At 29.6% G+C, this 13,505-nt stretch overlaps 1 protein-coding gene across 1 annotated transcript in view; it reads left to right on the forward strand.

The window, feature by feature from the left end:
* The window catches only part of LOC137634288 (outer dynein arm-docking complex subunit 4), a 62,926-nt gene that overhangs the window by 28,262 nt on the left and 21,159 nt on the right, over positions 1-13,505 (forward strand). The window contains exon 4 of the mRNA XM_068366619.1: positions 3,027-3,219. Within this exon, the coding sequence (XP_068222720.1) occupies positions 3,027-3,219 (193 nt within the window). The remainder of the gene's footprint in view (positions 1-3,026; positions 3,220-13,505) is intronic.

Here is a 13,505-nt window from a genome sequence, read left to right on the forward strand (position 1 = left end):
TAATTAGTCACAACCATAGTTTAATAACTGGTTGAAGCTAAATCCTATTTGTGACTATTGTTTGATAAGCCCGTGAGAGTATTCTGAAGGAGCTGGCTGGCGAGTTTTGAGGTATGACCTTTCACCAAGTTCTTTTTTTATTTTATCCGCATTTGAACCCTAGAGTTTTTGAATAGCATAAACTACTTTTCGTTATAAACAGAAACGTGAATATATAGCGTCATCTAACTCATGTACATACACGAAACATTTTTTCATTTTCGGGGCGAAAGCTTTTGCAGGCTTTACTGTTTCTCATACATGACTGAGATCATTTTTTTTTTCTATAGATATTTTTTGGGGGAAATGTTAAATATTTTCAAGAATAGGTCCCTGTACCTATCTTAGCTTAGAAAGAAGACCTATGACCAACAAACCGGGACACCAAATCCACCGGGCCTCCAGTTCTAAAACAATTGAGCACCAGTACTGACTCCGGCACTACCATTACCACCATGGTAATTTCTCTCTCACCACTTGCCTACATCTGTGGGGCTAGCACCACAGAGGTCCTAGTTACTACTTAAGGAGTCATCACCACGGTAATTTTATCTCTCACCCCTTGTCTACTTCTGTGGGGCTAGCACCGCAGAGGTCCCAGTTGCCACTTAAGGAGTTACTACCACCACGGTAATTTTCTCTCACCACTTGCCTTTCTCTGTGGGGTTAGCACCACAGAGGTCCTAGTTGCCACTTACACCAAATCCACCTTAAATCGCCTTTGTAGTTGTTAATGTTAACCACATTTGATAAATATGTTACACGTGTGATCAGTGTCACTTGCTGCACCTATTGAACACTTGCTTCATCCTATCAGAGCTTTGCTTCCTCCACTGTGTAATTCCGTCTTGTTCCTATTTAATAATGAAAAAAAATATCTTCAATTGTACTTTCATTCATTTGTCTCCATCTAAATATATCATATCTATGTTTCATTAGTTATAGACTCATTCCACTTGATAATATCTCTCTCTCTCTCTCTCTCTCTCTCTCTCTCTCTCTCTCTCTCCATTCCTACTTTCATGCATTTATTTCCTTCATCTGAATACATCATGACACTTGTGTTTCATTACTTGTAGACTCATTCTACTTCAGAGTATCTAAGTCTGTGAATCTCTCTCTCTCTCTCTCTCTCTCTCTCTCCACACCAATATGTGTTCACTTGCACCACTGCTAGAACAGATTATACAACGTTCACACTCCAAAACTCACAATTATCACACTCGACACCCACACCCGCGTTCCGTGAATTCCCACCCACACACACCCACACGCCACCCATGATCCATTTACTCAAATGCCAAGAGACCATGGCCCTGAAGCACCCCTTTCTCAGGGCGGCGTCGCCGGACTGGGGCAGACCAAGTCCGACCACGTCAGGAGGGCGAAGTCGCAGACGAAGAAGAAGGAAGCTTCTGGTGGAGGGTGAGTCTTCGAAATCTTCTTCATTTGTTGTTCAAAAAGTATTCACGAGTCGATATATTTTTTATTTAAAAACATATTTAGATAAATAGTAAAAATTGCAATTGTAATAATAGTACAATGGTAAATAGAAAATTATTAATGTAAATATACTATGATGTGCGTATATTTATATATATGTATATATATATATATATATATGTATACACACATACTGTATATGTATGTATATATATATATATATATATATGTGTGTGTGTATACACACATACTGTATATGTATATATATATATATATATGTCCTGAGTGGATGAAAGTACTAACTCCAATCAAGTCTTTTTCATTTTTCCTTTCGTGGCTATAATACATTTTATATTCATCACGTGTCAGCTTTCGTGATTTCTACACATATATATATGTATGTATATATATACACATATATGTATATACGCACATCATAGTATATTTACATGAATCATCATCATCATCATCATCATCATCGTCATCGTCATCTTCACCAGTCGTCTCTGTCTTGAGCTTTTAATTCAATACTTCTCCATTCATCATCTCCTACTTCGCGCTTCATAGTCCTCAGTCATGTAGGCCTGGGACTTCCAACTCTTCCAGTGCCTTGTGGAGCGCAGTTAAACGTCTAGTGAACTAATCTCTCTCGGGGAGTGCGAAGAGCATGCCCAAACTATCTCCATCTACCTCTCATCATGATCTCATCCACATATGGCACTCGAGTAATCTTTCTTGTAGTTTCATTTCTAATCCTGTCCTGCCATTTAACTCCCAATATATTTCTGAGGGCTTTGTTCTCAAATCTACTGAATCAGTTGGAGATTTTTTCATTGTTATACCATGAATCATGTCCATTCTGTAACACAGATCTCACAAAACTTTTTTAGGGTGACATTTTATTTTTCGTTTTATTTTGTACCTTAAGGGGCGTTGAAAAAAAAAGCGTATTTTATTTGTTTAATTATATTTAACTCCTCCAAACGAGTCAAAGAAGGCGTATTATATTTTTTAATCTATTTCATACCTCCAGAAGGGTCGACGAAGGCGTATTTTATTTTTTGTTATATTTTATACCTCCAGATGCGTCTAAGAAGAGGTATTTTATTTGATTTATTATATTTTACTCTCAGACGCGTCGAAAAAATCGTATTTTTTATTTTATACCTTCGAAAGCGTTTAAGAAGGCGTATTTTATTTGTTCTATTATATTTTACTCCTCTGAGGAGCGTCGAAAAAAGCGTATTTTTTATTTTATACCTCCAGAAGCATTTAAAAAGGCGTATTTTATTTATTTTTTTATATTTTACTCTTCCCAGACGCGTCGAAAAAAACGTATTTTTTTATACCTCCAGAAACGTTTAAGAAGGCGTATTTTATTCTTTTTATATTTTACTCCCAGACATCGAAAAAAGCGTATTTTTTATTTTATACCTTCAGAAGCGTCTAAGAAGGCATATTTTATTTCTTTTATTATATTTTATACCTCCACAGGCATCTAAGAAGGCATATTTTATTGGTGTTATTATATTTTAAACCTGCAGTAGCGTCGACGAAGGCGACGAAGAAAGCCGCGCTAAAGGGAAGATGATCTCCAAGTTCTTCGCCACCGAACTCCGGCAGAAGAGGAAGCTGATGGGACACCTCGGGGCGCCGGGGAAGGAGGAGATCTATTGCGATAAGGATCGCGCGGCCGCTGTCGCTATGGGAGACCAGGATATCAAGACCTCGCTCAAGGTAGATAGATAGATATATCGATAGATAGATGGAAAAATCCTCCATAGTTGAAATTTATATTGTGAGTTGATATCTTTTAGCTTAATCGTCATTTAATGTATTGATATGAGGAATTAAATCTGTAATTATATCTTATGAATTAATAAATTGATAGATATTCTATAGTTGAATTTTATATTGTGATTTGATAGCGTCCATTATGTCATTTAATATTTTATACGAATTGAAACTTTATTTTTATCTTTTAGATTAATCGTCATTTTAATGTATTGATATGAGGAATTAAAACCGTAATTATATCTTATAAATTAATAAATTGATAGATATTCTATAGTTGAATTTTATATTGTGATTTGATAGCGTCCATTATAAGTCATTTAATATTTTATACGAATTAAAACTTTATTTTTATCTTTTAGATTAATCGTCATTTTAATGTTTTGATATGATGAATTAAAACTGTAATTATATCTTATTAATTGATAAATTGATAGATATTCTATAGTTGAATTTCATATTGTGATTTGATAGCGTCCATTATAAGTCATTTAATATTTTATATGAATTGAAACTTTATTTTTATCTTTTAGAATAATTGTCATTTAATGTTTTGATATGATGAAATTAAGCTGTAATTTTACCTTTTAAATTAATGAATTGATAGATAGATATTTGATAGTTGAATTTTATATTGTGATTTGATAGCGTCCAATATAAGTCATTCAATATTTTGATTTCAATTAAAACTTTAATTTTATCCTTTTCAAATGAATAGATTTAAAGATAGATCTTTCAGAGATGGAGTTCATATTGTGATTTTATAGCGTCCAACATAAGTCATTCAATATTTTGATTTGAATTAAAACTTTAATTTTACCCTTTTTAAATGAATAGATTTATAGATAGATCTTTCAGTGATGAATTTCATATTGTGATTTGATAACGTATGTTTAAATGTCATGTTTTTAATATGATGAATTAAAACGGTAATTTTATGTTTTAAATGAATTTCTCAAATATATTTCTACATTAGACTTTATATTTTGTTAATTGGTTAGCTGCTTAGGCTGAAAACCTGAGACGTATTTTTTAAATAAATCATTTGATAAAATCTTAGTCTATCTTATGTGACTGATGTTTTAACGAAAGCCCTATCCGCACGATCGGGCATGCCCGACGGGCAAACAGTGATACCAGGCCACAATAGTTAGTAAGAATGAGGGTTAATGACGTCAGAAGCTGGAAAACCGCAGAGGGATCTGGCTACATACAGTGTTGCCAGATACCTACTATTAGTTTTCCCACTTCTGACGTCATCAACCCTCATTTTCACTAACTATTGTGGCCTGGTATTACTGTTTGCCCGTCGGGCATGCTCGATCGTGTGGACAGGGCTTTAACAATAACAAAAGACAAACAAAATTGTACTTTGTATCTCAGATAGAAAAATAGTAAAATAGTATTTCATAACCTCTAGAATTTAAAAAGAAAAGTGCAAAGAACCTTGAGCTTTATGTAACTATAAAAAGTTAAAATAGTATTTCATAACCTTTAGAATTAAAAAAAAGGCAAAGAACCTTTAGCTTTATTTAACAATAAAAAAAGTTAAAGCTAAAGCATAATTTATAAAGCTCTCTTTTCACATATTTTCGTTTTTTTTTTTTTACATTTCAGCAAATTGTTTTTTTACATTTCAGCAAATCATTTTACAGTTGCATCTCATATCTCGGTAAGATCCTGCTAAATCAATCCGCCATTTAATTCGTCTTTTCTTCGATTTTTCCCAGAAAATTGAAAATCCTTCCAGAAAAGACAAAAATTCGTTCTTTTTATCTCTATAAATCTGGATTTTTCCCAGAAATTCTATTGTTAATATTTTCAATGTTTTTCTTTAATGTTTTTCTACGTTATCATTCAGTAGACAGAATGGTTAACCATCTTTTTTTCTAATAGACTATTTCAGGGATCTTCCCCCCCACACACAAAAAAAAAATCTCTCAGAAAAGACAAAAAAATCTGGACTTTGTCTAGAAATTCTATAACTATTTTCAATGTTTTTTCTATAATATTTTTCTACGTTATCATTCAGTAGACGGAATGGTTAACCATCTTTTTTTCTAATAGACTTTTTGAGGGATCTTTTCCCCCCCCCCACACAAAAAAAATCTCTCAGAAAAGACAAAAAATCTGGACTTCTCCCAGAAATTTTATAACTATTTTCAATGTTTTTCTTTAATATTTTTCTACGTTATCATTCAGTAGACGGAATGGTTAACCATCTTTTTTTCTAATAGACTCTTTGAGGAGTTTCAGCTTTGTAAAATTCAGCAATGTTTACGAGGTCACTGTAAGGTACAGCTGTCACAGCTGACCGCTCATATCTGTATTGCTTTTGGTAAACTCAAAAGGTAATCGGTTACATGCGAATTGTCTAAATAACTTATATTTTTTAACTTGAATCGTATAATTAAAACGAATATGCTATATGGGAAATTTTATATATATATATATATATATATGTATATATATATATATATATATATGTATATATATATATATATATATAGATAGATAGATAGATATATACTGTATATATGTATATGTATATTTATATGTGAATATGTATATATATATTGTATATATATATATATATATATACAGTATATATATATATACATATATATATATATATATGTGTGTGTGTGTATATATATATATATATATACCTGTATATACATTACATATGAATACGTATATACGTGTATATATATATATATATATATATGTCCAGGCATATTCTTATAAATAAGAAGGACTTCCCAATGCATTTTAAATTTTTGATGGATCGACCCTCTGTTTTTAGGATAAGCCTGAAAGCAGACAAATTTCCTTAAATCAGTCATCTCTTGCTAAGTTATTAACCACAGAGGGACTTTTTGGGTGTCAATATTCAAATAATTAACATCAAAGGGGCTATTTTGTTTACCTTAATTGTGTATTGCAGTATTTGAACCTCTTGATTTAAGCTATCGAAATCTGAAAGGGACCTATTTTAATAGCTACTGCGCTATGCTGCATAAAGTTCGCTTCCTGCATCACTCGCATTGTACGTTGCATATGCTTTTGCTAGCTTAATTTGAACCTCTCCGGTATAGTACAGTGATACAAGCTGGGGATAATGGTTTCTCCATCGTTATCACCACCAGACAAACATATGACGCTTTCATGGACTTCGAAAACTGGAAACTATCGAAAGATTGCCAGGTATCATGCTGAGGAGGTCAGCACTGGCTAAAAGTTTACTGGTGTTCCATGGGGTCACTTTAAGTATTCATTAAGGGTCTCTGAAGCTTTTCTTTGATCCTAGCTGCACCCACTATTTGGACTTTTACTTGATATCCATTCTCACATTTCTGTACAAGTTCTTCTAGCTTTTACTTCGTTGTGTAACTGGGGGATTTTCCCTCTGTTGCATCTCTGAATGATTTCCCCCTTTACCGGATGTGGGCCATATTGCCTAAATTTTATATAAATAATTAAATTTAACTTTTCTGATGCTGAATCAATATATGGGAATAGATATGTAACTACTAGTTTGTAGTGAATGCCTTTAGCATAGTTAGTAATTTAGTTTATTGGAAGGCCACTACATCGAGGGGTGTGTTCTGTTAATAATTTTGCTGAATTTAAAAAAATCATTGACCTTACATTAGTATAACCTTTGTTTCAATTGACTTTGATTAATTGTAATTCATAAGGTTTAGCACACTGATTTTTTTTTTCAAAACAAGATGGAATATCTACTTTTATGCTTTTTTTTTTTTTTTTTTTTTTTTTTTTTTTTTTTTTTTTTTTTTTATATATATATAACTTACAACTCTTTAGGTTTAAATATTAAGATGTGCATTACAGAAAAAGATTTGTAATTACCAAACTCTCGATAATTTTAGCATGTTTTTTCTTCTATTGATATGAGTGTCTCATTCATTTCTGAAGATTTATACCCTCTCTCTCTCTCTCTCTCTCTCTCTCTCTCTCTCTCTCTCTTATTTATGACAAGTGATATTGGTATCTTAAAGACGGACAGGACATCTTCGTTAAACCTTGATGTATTTTATGAATTAACTTGATCTAATTTTTTTTTTTTTTTATACACTTCATGCTAATGTCGTACAGCTTTAACTTTTACTACTACTATAATTTAAAAAAAAAAAAAAAACGAACTGTAAAAATTACATAGAGTGCATATTTTTTCATATTTTACGAAAATATATAGAGTGCATATTTTTTCATATTTTACGAAAATGTATAGAGTGCATATTTTTTCATATTTTTCGAATATATAGAGTGCATATTTTTTCATATTTTACGAAAATGTATAGAGTGCATATTTTTTCATATTTTTCGAATATATAGAGTGCATATTTTTTCATATTTTACGAAAATATGTAGTGTGCATATTTTTTCATATTTTACGAAAATATGTAGAGTGCATATTTTTTTCATATTTTGCGAAATTATGTAAAGCGCATATTTTTTTCAGATTTTGCGAAATTAGGTAAAGCCCATATTTTTTTTTTCAGATTTTGCGAAATTAGGCAAAGCCCATATTTTTTTTCAGATTTTACGAAATTAGGTAAAGCGCATATTTTTTGCAGATTTTGCGAAATTACATATGGTGCATATTTTTTGCAGATTTTGCGAAATTACATATAGTGCATATTTTTTGCAGATTTTGTAAAATTATGCAGTGCATGTTTTTAGTTTTTGCAAAATTATACAAAGTGAATATATTTCAGATTTTGCAAAGTTATGTAAACTGTATATTTTAAGATTTGGCGAAATTATAGTGTAGATTTTTAAGATTTTGCAACATAGCACTATTGCACATTTTTTTTTTAATTTTGTGAAATAATACAAATGGCACATTTTTACAGATTTCCCGAAATTAACATCGTGCATATTTTTCAGATTTTGCGAAAATATACAAAGTAGACCTACATAAATGTCCAAATTTTGCAAAGTTATGCAAACTGTACATTTTTCAGATTTTGCGAAATTATACAATGTAGTTTTGAGATTTTCAAAATAACATTAGTGCACCTTTTTAGATTTTGCAAAATGGTACAAATTACACCTTTTTTCAGATTTTACTAAATTAACTAAATGCAGATTTTTTTCTCGAAATTATGCAAAGTGCACATTTTCAGATTTTGCGAAAATATAGTGCACATTTTCAGACTTTTTTCTATTTTCTGAAATTACACAAGTGCACATTTTTTTTAGATTTTGTGAAATTATACTGGACGGATTTAGCAGATTAACATTTAAATTTTGCAAAATAGTACAATTTGCATTTTTTTCAGATTTTGTGAAGTTAACAAAGTCCACGTTTTTATATTTTGGGAAAATATACATAATGCATATTTTTCAGATTTTGCGAATTATTCATAACGCATATTTTTTTTAGAATTTGCAAGATTATGCAAAGTGCACCTTTTCAAATGGTTCGCAATTTGGAATATATTGATGTTTCTTTTTAAAAACAGAATTTTCCTTTTTTCCATTTTAAGCAATACCATATGTGTTATTGTATGATAATTTAATTCATTGTTTTATTATTAACACGCTAGCAGAATGTTTGTATACACGCCTATAGGTCTACCTGCTGAGTCATCAGCAGCCATTGCCTGGCCCCTCCTTGATCCTAGCTTGAGTGGAGAGGGGCTTGGGCGCCGATCATATGTATGTATGGTCAGTCTCTAGGGCATTGTCCTTGATAGGGCAATGTCACTGCCCCTTGCCTCTGCCATTCATAAGTGGCCTTTAAAAATTTAAACGCACATATCCCCACACATTTGCACTCACAAGCACACACTTTTAACTTGCGCCTTTGTCTTGCGTACACGCTCAAAACCTATACATGAAAAACGTACACATACGTACACACAGCCGAGTACAGTATCAAGTTTGTTTCAATGTAGTGTTGACTCAGTACACATGATACTCAGCTCTATACACATACAAAGATATTCCACATCACTCACATTCCCCTGCGCATTGAAATCACATACATGAGCATCAATGGGCATATTAATGTACATAAAAATGTGTAATTTAATGTGATTGGATAATTAGATGTGCGTTGAAGAGTTGATTAAAACTCATTAAAGTCTTCATTGTGTATTTGGTTAATACAGTTTTCTCATTTCAGAAATGAAAGAAAATTGATATTTTGAAATGTTTATTTTGTATTTTTATTCTTAGAAAATTATTTATTTGGGATATAAGAATGATATTTACGAATTCTCTTATTAGTGTAAGTTTATTCAAAAAGCATTTTACCTGGCCAGTATATATATATATATATATATATATTATATATATATATATATAATAATATATATATAATATATATATACTGTATATATATATATATATATTATATGTATATATATATATATATATATATATTTTATATATAATGTATATACACATATGTATATATGTATAATACATGTAAATACATTTATGCATAGTTATACATCTATATATGCATACACAGTATAAAGGTTTGTATACGTTATATATATATATATATATACTTAATATATATATATATATATATATAAATGTATATAAATATGTATACATATATATATATATATATATATAAATACATGGTTGTATATATGTATGTATATACCATATAATCTATATATATATATATATATAGGTATGAATGGGTATACACACACACACACACACACACATATATATATATATATATAATATGTGTGTATGTATGTGTGTGTACATACATATATACAGTATATATTATCATATAAGTATTGTAGATTTGTTAAATCTCCTAGATTAATCATTTAAAGGCATGTCTACACGATAATGTAAACAATTAACTAATGTAATATTATATAAAATGTTTTGACATAATTTTTTAAAAAACATTTTGTGTACATTTTACTCAATCATTATAGTATTAAGCATTTTAACAGAAACAATAATATTAGTGATGTCGTAAAATTCCATTTCTGTCCTCAGTTGATTCATTAAAGGTTTTATTCCTTGTGAATTTAAATCTTTTATCAAACAGGTACGTGGTTCGTGTAGAAAATCATTATAGAAAACGTAAGTCTTGTGCATTTGTTTACCATTGGTTTGTTTAAGGCGGGACTGCTTTAGAGTTCTGTGACACTGTCGTGAGTATAACTTAGGATTATGCCTTACGAAGAACTCTCTCTCTCTCTCTCTCTCTCTCTCTCTCTCTCTCTCTCTCATAAAATCATTGGCCAATATGTTTTATAGAACAGACGAAAATAACTTAATAGAAAAATAATGTAATATCAATGGTTGTAATACATAAGTAATCATCTCTCTCTCTCTCTCTCTCTCTCTCTCTCTCTCTCTCTCGGGACATTTCGTGCTGAAAAACAATTTTCACGGTTCCCGTGGAGGTAATTATTTGGGTATTTTGTTTTTCCATTTTCTAGAAAGTTATTATAGTGTTGTTTTAAGAAAACAAAATGTTTTGGGAAGGTTTTTCTTTAGAAAAGCTGCATAATTGCGATAAAACAAGGTTGTGTTATCCTAATTCGTCATGTGACTTCCTTGCATGATTAAAGGAGTGTAACATTATTTTATTTTGTTTTATTCAGAGCACTTCTGTTATTAATATATATATATATATATATATACATATATATATATATATGTATATATATGTGTATATATATATATATATATGTGTGTGTGTGTGTGTGTATGTATGTATGCATATACATTTGTTTATTTATATACAGGTGTACAATATATGTACAGTATATATATATATATATATATATATTTGTTTATTTATATACAGGTATACAATATATGTACAGTATATATATATATATATATATATAGATTTATTACAATAACTTTTTTTCGTACATTTGGGAATTATCATTAGATCATTAATTTTAAATTATCCTCAGCGTCAAGCGGTACACTGCACACAAAACTCTACGGTCTTTGCCGCCTCCCTTCGCCCCCATAGCTGCACTTAGTATCCTACAGCACCTCGTTCTCGCTGTCTAACTTCTATCAATCTATAACCTCTAAATGCACATTTGGGCTGAATGACCTCCCGGCCCTGGTGCCAAATGACCCTAATCCATATATTATAACATAAAAGGTTTAAAGTCTTCATATCATTTGACTCATCACTAAAACATTAAATTCATCTTCATATTCATCTTTAGGTTATATTGTTGGTCAACATTCTTCTCGTTAATGCATGCAATGTTTTATTATTCAACATTTTTATAGTTAACAGAAGGACTATTTTGATTAACATTGCTGGGATGCATACGGTAAGACTACTAGTATTTTAAGAATATAGTTTCTCGTATTAATAGAATAGACGATTCTAAGGTAATTTTAAGGGTTGTATTATTTTTTTGAATGTAGAATATACGGTTGTATAAGGTAATTTTTAAGATTATATTATTTTCTCGAAATATAGAATAGATTTCTAAAGTAATTTTAAGGATTATATTACCTTCTCGAAATATAGAATAGATGGTTGCAAGGTAATTTTAAGGATTATATTATTTTCTCAAAATATATAATAGACGGTTCCTAAGTAATTTTAAGGATTATATTATTTTCTCCAAATAGAATAGACTTTTCTAAGGTAATTTTAAGGATTATATTATTTTCTCGAATTATAGAATAGACGATTCTAAGGTAATTTTAAGTATTATATTTTTTGAAATGTAAAATATATGGTTGTAAGGTAATTTTAAGGATTATATTACTTTCTCTAAATATAGAATAGACGGTTTTAAGGTAATTTTAAGGAATATATCATTTTTCGAAATGTGGAATAGACGGTTGTAAGGTAATTTTAAGGATTATATTATTTTCTCGAAATATAGAATAGACTTTTCTATGGTAATTTTAAGGATTATATTATCTCGAAATATAGAATAGACGGTTGTAAGGTTACCTTAAGGATTATATTATAATTGAATGAAAAAAGGAAAGATATATATATAGTTTTGGGCGGGTCGGTGGTGGGCTGATTATGATAGTGTTGGGAAATTTTATAATATATATATACGTATACATATATATATGTATTATATATATACATATATATATATATATATATATGTGTGTGTGTGTGTTTGTGTATGTATATATACAGTATATATATATATATATACACGTATATGTATATATATAAATATATACAGTAAAATATTTATATATGTATACTGTATATATATATGTATATATATATATATATATATATATATTTATATATATATATATATATATATATGTATATACACATACAGTATATCAATACAAAATTAAAATTTTGATTTATTATAAATTAAATGCAATACTTCGAGTATTGAAAGCCTACAACAATGAAAAACTAGGTTGTGTTTATCAAAATATATTAGGACGAGACTCCGTTCAAACTCGTCCTAATCTCGGAATCGATTCCCATCCTGGTTAATCCCACGTGGCTCAGATTCCACGATATGCCGTAGGTTGTTGTGTTTTTTTTTTTTTTTTTTTTTTTTTTTTTTTTTTTTGAGAAACTAGAAATACGATGCATCGCTACGTGTTTTAAATTTCCCTTGTGTATACATAATTCTAATTAAACCTAAATGGATAATCCATAGTTTTGACTATGGCAGCAGTAAATTATATGTGTAAGTATACGCAAGCATATATATATGTATGTATATATGTGTAACTATATATACATATATGTGCAATATATATATATAATATATATATATATATATATACTGTATATATATACATGTATATGTGTTTTTACATATATATATATATATATATATACATGTATGTGTTTTTACATATATATATTATATATATATATATATATATATATAGATAGATATATGTCTGACTATGTATACATATGTATGCAATATATATATATATATATATATAATCTAAACGAAAATTATGGCTTCTCCTATGTCCTGAAAGTTACTGGGCTAATAAAGAAAAGTATTGTCCATAAACAAATTTAATATACAAAAAAATGTATGTTCATGTATGTGTTTTCTATAAATGTTTTGTCGAAGCTGCTCGTGTATGTTTAAACTTTGTGTATGTGTGGATGTCTGAAGAATGTGGTGTCCTTTCGTCTGCATGTTGTATGTGACAAATAGCACTCTTTAAATACATTGTATATGTCTAATGTTGTATGTGTTTTGTCGTATGTATGTTAT

The sequence above is a fragment of the Palaemon carinicauda genome, chromosome 44 (genome assembly GCF_036898095.1).
Source record: "Palaemon carinicauda isolate YSFRI2023 chromosome 44, ASM3689809v2, whole genome shotgun sequence".
Lineage (NCBI taxonomy): Eukaryota > Metazoa > Arthropoda > Malacostraca > Decapoda > Palaemonidae > Palaemon > Palaemon carinicauda.